The sequence below is a fragment of the Harmonia axyridis genome, chromosome 2 (genome assembly GCF_914767665.1).
Source record: "Harmonia axyridis chromosome 2, icHarAxyr1.1, whole genome shotgun sequence".
NCBI classification, from domain to species: Eukaryota; Metazoa; Arthropoda; class Insecta; order Coleoptera; family Coccinellidae; genus Harmonia; species Harmonia axyridis.
The window spans coordinates 38,452,798-38,458,643 of NC_059502.1; the positions used below are offsets into that span (position 1 = coordinate 38,452,798).

The 5,846-nt window shown below is 34.8% G+C and overlaps 1 protein-coding gene across 1 annotated transcript; it reads left to right on the forward strand.

The window, feature by feature from the left end:
• The first annotated feature begins 4,073 nt into the window (after positions 1–4,073).
• LOC123672368 (mobility group protein 1A-like) lies at positions 4,074–4,511 on the forward strand. Its single transcript, XM_045606459.1, has one exon. The coding sequence runs from the start codon at positions 4,157–4,159 to the stop codon at positions 4,412–4,414; it is 258 nt and encodes an 85-aa protein (XP_045462415.1). The 5' UTR covers positions 4,074–4,156; the 3' UTR covers positions 4,415–4,511.
• The last annotated feature ends 1,335 nt before the right edge of the window (positions 4,512–5,846 follow it).

Below are 5,846 nucleotides of genomic sequence, written 5' to 3' on the forward strand. Positions count from 1 at the left end.
TAGGTCAACAAACATTACTCATCACTAAGTAGGTACAAACGATCTAAACCCAAAATTCAGTGCAGATGGGCTCAGCAATATTCAATAAGCCCAAAGTAACACAAATTTTTAGTTTGAAAAGGAAATAATGATGGAAATTCTGTGTATACATGGATTTTAAGCATGTAAAAGAATGCTGTTTATCTATGCTAGAATTATTTTAGTTTGTTGATTATTGATAAACCCCCTATTTTTAGTGAATATATTACCTACTGAAGTAAGAGTTTATTCATATATAGAAAAAGTTTGTTAACTACCGGTTGAAAATTTGTTGACAATGAATTTAAGTTATATAAGTTCATACAAATTAGTTATGTAATTACATAAATACCTCCAAAACCAATATTTATTCTCTATTTATGAACTCTTTTGAATGCATGATTTACCTATTGATGAATAAGTATATCAAATATAAATTTGCTGTAATAGTTGTGAATAAATATCCTTCAAATAATTGCTTTATGAAAAAAAAGATGGATTTCTCTCAGTGCAAACCAGTAAATTAATATTTCCAATCGAACCACTGAACATTTCCAAGTCGGATCGGTTATTCTTTCATTTACGTGAGTCACGTGATCTGTTAGCAGGTGGTCGGCTATGTTGAACAAATTCAATGGGTCAACGTATCAAGTTCATTGAGGGGATGAAAATCTTTCATTGAGTTGATGTATTGTGTACATTCCTATGATGAACTGTCAATCCAAAAGCCGAGTTAGCACTGAAACCGTCAACGAACCCCTGTTCATTGGGACAACGAAACTGTACATAACATGAATTTCAACTTAAACGAATTGGTTCGTTGGCATAATGAAAAGTACATTGTATCAGCGTACGTTAGGTCGATGAACAGCATTCATTGATATTACGAACAATATTTCTTTCAGTGTTTGGATTGTTAATTGTATACTCTTTCCCTTCTACATTACCTCGGGCGCCAATTGTGATAGGTTCTATAAGGTCGCAATTCCTTACGTCGCTCACTATTATCGACCCTGGGTAGCTTTTAAACAGTTGGAGAAGGGTTCGATTCAATCTAAGGTAAGACCAGTGGTGATTTCTTTCACTAAATGACAGTAAATGTCTATGAGACAAATAAAAGACACTCTGACTAAACACACTATATTTAACACTATTCTGAAGACTAATTTCTAGGGGTGGTTTGGCTTATTTGGCAACAAAACTCCTACCTAGGTTTTTACAAATTTAATGAAATTGAAATATACAATGATCGATCCTATTCACTCTAAACAAACAATGAAATAAAAACTTGACTTAAATCGGTTTTAAATGAGTTACTCTGCTATTAGGATGGAACCTCTTCTGTCAATTATTTTCAGCCCTCTGAACACCAGATCTTATCAGGAAGCTATAGTACTCCAATCCCCATTCAACGAAGTTGATGTGATACTGCCAGGTATTACGCAAGTATTCTTTCAGATTCGGGAACTAAAGTGGTTTAACATACGTACTATTCCAAATTCTGTGTCTCAAAGAAGTACTTCTTGATATTTTTCAATCCCAAGAAAGGTTTCTGTTGTTCCAATCCCACGGGAGGTGCTTTGAGGAAATGAACAACGATATCAGAATATGTTAACTGAACTTACTACTCCTTCTCGGATTTCTAACCACGAAATTACAAAGAAATCATTACATTTATCATCAAATAAACCTGAGAAAGAGTTTTGCTGACATTATTTGACACAAAAAAATTCTATCAAACCTGAAATACGTTTCGACAAGATGGATGACTCTAAAAAAAAACTACTTTTTCAAATTAAATTGATTCGTTCTGGTGAGATTATTACTTGTTGAATACAAATATTCATGTTAACACTTACCGAGAATCCCGACACAATTCTCGCCGATAAATCAGATTTCAAATCTCAAATTAAATTAATAATGACTGAAATCTAAATCTTAGGTACGTATTCTTGCTGAAGTCTCAATAATCATTGAAAATCTTTCGGAAGATTATCTCTAGATCCGCGCATCTGCGTTCCGACCGATGGTATAAGATATGATACGATTAATTGACAAATTACCGCGTCTTCGAAAATTCCAGTAGCGTAACTGGAATGAAGCGTGCAAAATCGTTGCAATACAATAATGCAAAACGCTACTAAAAACCTAAAGCAAATATTTATAATACAACACGGTACGGAACGAGAACTAAGCGAGGTGAGCAGGTGACGTATATCAAGCAGAAATGAGTAAGCAGTGAGCAGGCAAATTGAGCAATGATAAAAAAAAGTGCGGACAAGCGTGGAAAGCATGAAGATTGGCCTGTGGAATGTAGTCTAATAAGTCAGATGTGACAACCCATCCTGTGTTCCGTACGGTCTTGTTTGATAAGTCTTTATTCGAGAAAACAAGCCTGAACAATATATTCGAATCAGGTCTTGCATCGGCGCATCCACCAAAATGGATATCAAGAGAATCAGGGCAAAATACTCTGTCGAAAATGCGTTTGTGATACGGAGATCAAAATCAAGAAATATCAAAGAAATAAATTTCACTCAGGGTATAACTCGGCGCATCCACCAATTCACGACTCGAGTCAGACCGGACAGGGTGAGTCGCCGAAAAGGCTGCTGTGATCTGGAGATCGGAATTAAGCGACCCCTCTCCCCAATATGAGGAGTTTTGAGTGGTGGTTCCAAATAAGAGTTGCTCCGTTGCTCGCAATAAGAAACCCGACAGACTGACTCCACTCGAGAAAGAAAGATCCAAGGAATAAATTTCGCTCAGGGTTTACCTCGGCGCATCCGCCAATTCACGACTCGAGTCAGACCGAACAGGGTAATTCGATGAAAAGGCTGCAGTGCTCCGAAGATCAGAAATTAGCGACCCCTCTCCCCAAGATGAGGAGTTTTGCCTGGTAGTTCCAAATAAGAGTTGCTCACAATAAGGGATCCGACACACAGACTCTATTTGAGAAAGTTGGATCTAAAGAATAAATTTCACTCAGGGTTCACCACGGCGCATCCACCAATTCACGACTTGAGTCAGACCGGACAGGGTAATTAGCCTAAAAGGCCGCAGCGATCCGGAGTTTGGAAATAAGCGACCCCTCTTCCCAAGATAAGGAGTTTTGCCTGGTAGTTCCAAATAAGAGTTGCTCGCAATAAGGAACCTGACAAACCAACTCCACTTGAGAAAGGAAGATCAAAGAAATGAAATAAATCACACTCGGAAAGAAGCGATGGAACACAAGAAAGTCGCCGGTAATACAGACAGGAATAAAACGGGTCTTACCAATCCTAAGAACTTCTCACTTCACCAAACGAACTCAAATTCTTTTCGTCAAATTCACAACTATAAAATTACTGCACTAAAACGTCAGACGTTCAAAAAGAAAATTGTAAACTAAAATATAACTCCAGGAAAACCACAAAACAATCTTAATCCACTCAATAACTATCAGAAAATATCTAGCTCGTAGACACCGACAGGAGTAACTAGAAAAATATCTTTCTACTTCGACGACACCGATCAGAATAATTCTCCTTTTCCGAAATACCTCACTTGTAATGTCGGTTGGAAGGGAAAAGTTTCGAGTCTCAAAATCGGCGGTGTGTCTATGAAAAACAAACGACAACATGTAAAAAAAAACATATTGAAGAGATAATGTCTATCGCGGTGTCGCTTGGAAGTTTTTATACATAGGCTGATATTTTAAATTGCATCGTTATATTTTCGTGAAATAAATAAATCAGAAAATATTCCAAATGAATTTTCCTGATTGAAATTTTATTTTCACCTACTCAAGTGACTGGTTGAATAATGATGGAATTCTAAACCTGAGGCAAATTATACTGGGTGATTCTAGTGAAATAATTATTGAATTCTAAACCTGGGGTAGATTATACTAGGTTAGTCAAATAAAATAATTGTTGAATTCTAACCTGGGGCAAATTATACCGGGTGATTCTAGTAACGAATTTCACTTCATTAAAATATTTTTATTAATCTAAAAATGTAACAAACTACTGGGTGTTGTTGGTGCTTCTTAACTGTAAAAGTGTACATCGTTCGTTCTTTTCGCTCTGCGTCTGTTAACACCACTTAATATAAAAGACATTCAGTACATCCAAGTTTTATCAAATAACATTTTAAAATGAAGAAAGGAAAGAAGGTTCAAGACAAGGATAAACCAAAAAGACCTCAAACTGCATTCATGTTGTGGTTGAACGAAATTAGGAATAAAATTAAGTCCAAAAATCCAGATATGAAAGTAACAGAGATAGCCAAGGAAGGAGGACGACAATGGAGAGAATTGAAGGATAAATCTAAATGGGAGACGAAGGCTAAGGAATTCAAAAGGTTATATGAAGAAGCAATGCAGGCCTACAAAGCAAAGCAGGATGTAGACTAAGAGTTTAATCTTTTCAATGTTTAGATATAATTCTTTTGTACTGTGTGTATTAATATGTTAAAAGTGAATAAATAAAGTTATAAGATTAGTAAATAAACTTTTTTGCCAAATTATACTGATTCCTTAGATCAATTCATTCAAAAATTCTTATTATTTTCGACATTCATTTTCGATATCCAAAAATTATAGGATATTGGGAAAATTTATCTTGTAAAATTATTATGTACAGTTAACAAATGAAACAGAATTGGCATATAGTGAACGTGTTTTGAAAACTGATATTTTAATGAAATTCTCAAATTTGTTAAAAATATTGATAATCTGAAAAATCCATTCAAACCAATTGGCGCTAGACAATAAGTATTTTTGATAATATTGTTAATTTAACTAATGAAGAAAGTTACGCGTTACTTTATGAGCACACAAAACTATTTTATTTTGTCGACCCTGTACCAATTGGAATCAACATGTGATACATTTTTGGAATCAGCTCAGCTACAGTAATCGAAAAATTGAGACAAAATGGGGGTGTTCAGAGAAAATATCACTTTGTGGATTTGCTATCGAAATTTGCATGTCACATGGTGTGAACTATCAATGATAATATTTATGCCAAATTTCAGTTGAATGTCTTGTGAAGTGTGAATACTATAAGAGAAAAACTTGAAAAAAAATTCTATAACACTGTATCCCAAAAACAAATGAGAATCGTATAAGAAAATATGAGTTTTTTTGAATTATTTTCATGTGTACAATACGGTCCTGGAGTTTGGCCCGTTCCCCGGACTAAGCCTATATACATATATAAATATTCAAAGATTTGTGGTCTCCAAGAGCTTAATGGATGAATGAATGAACTAGAGCTCAAAAGCTCAAGCTCCTGACATGGTATTAGTTTTTTCCTTACTTTCTTACATATATTAATTCATTGCAATGCCCAATACATATTAAATCAGGATGAATAAATATATTTTTCTCGAAATCGGCATCGACTGCTAAGGTGCTAACTGCTAAGCCGCTTACTATGGTTATTCCGATTAAGGTATCTACAATACCTGAAGTCCTTAATACCTTAAGTCAGGCTTGTGATGTGAACTCCGTCCAAAACGTAATAGATGAAAAATTCAAAACACAATTATCAAAAATTCATAAAATTATAAAAAAGAATACATACAGAACAATTAAATTATGATATGATAAAGAGGCGCCATAGTGAAAACAAAACTAAAACTCGGCTCCAAAAAAAATTACAAAGGTTGTCGCTGCTATTGGTTTCCCTTGATTTTGGGTTCGCGTTTTTCTGTACAAAGGCACTTAATGGCATATTCAACTCAGAGCGGGTTAAAACTAAATGAGAATAATGATAAATATTGTTATTTCCATTATAATATCTAGACTTTTCTGACGTGTGTATAGCAAGTAAAATTATTGT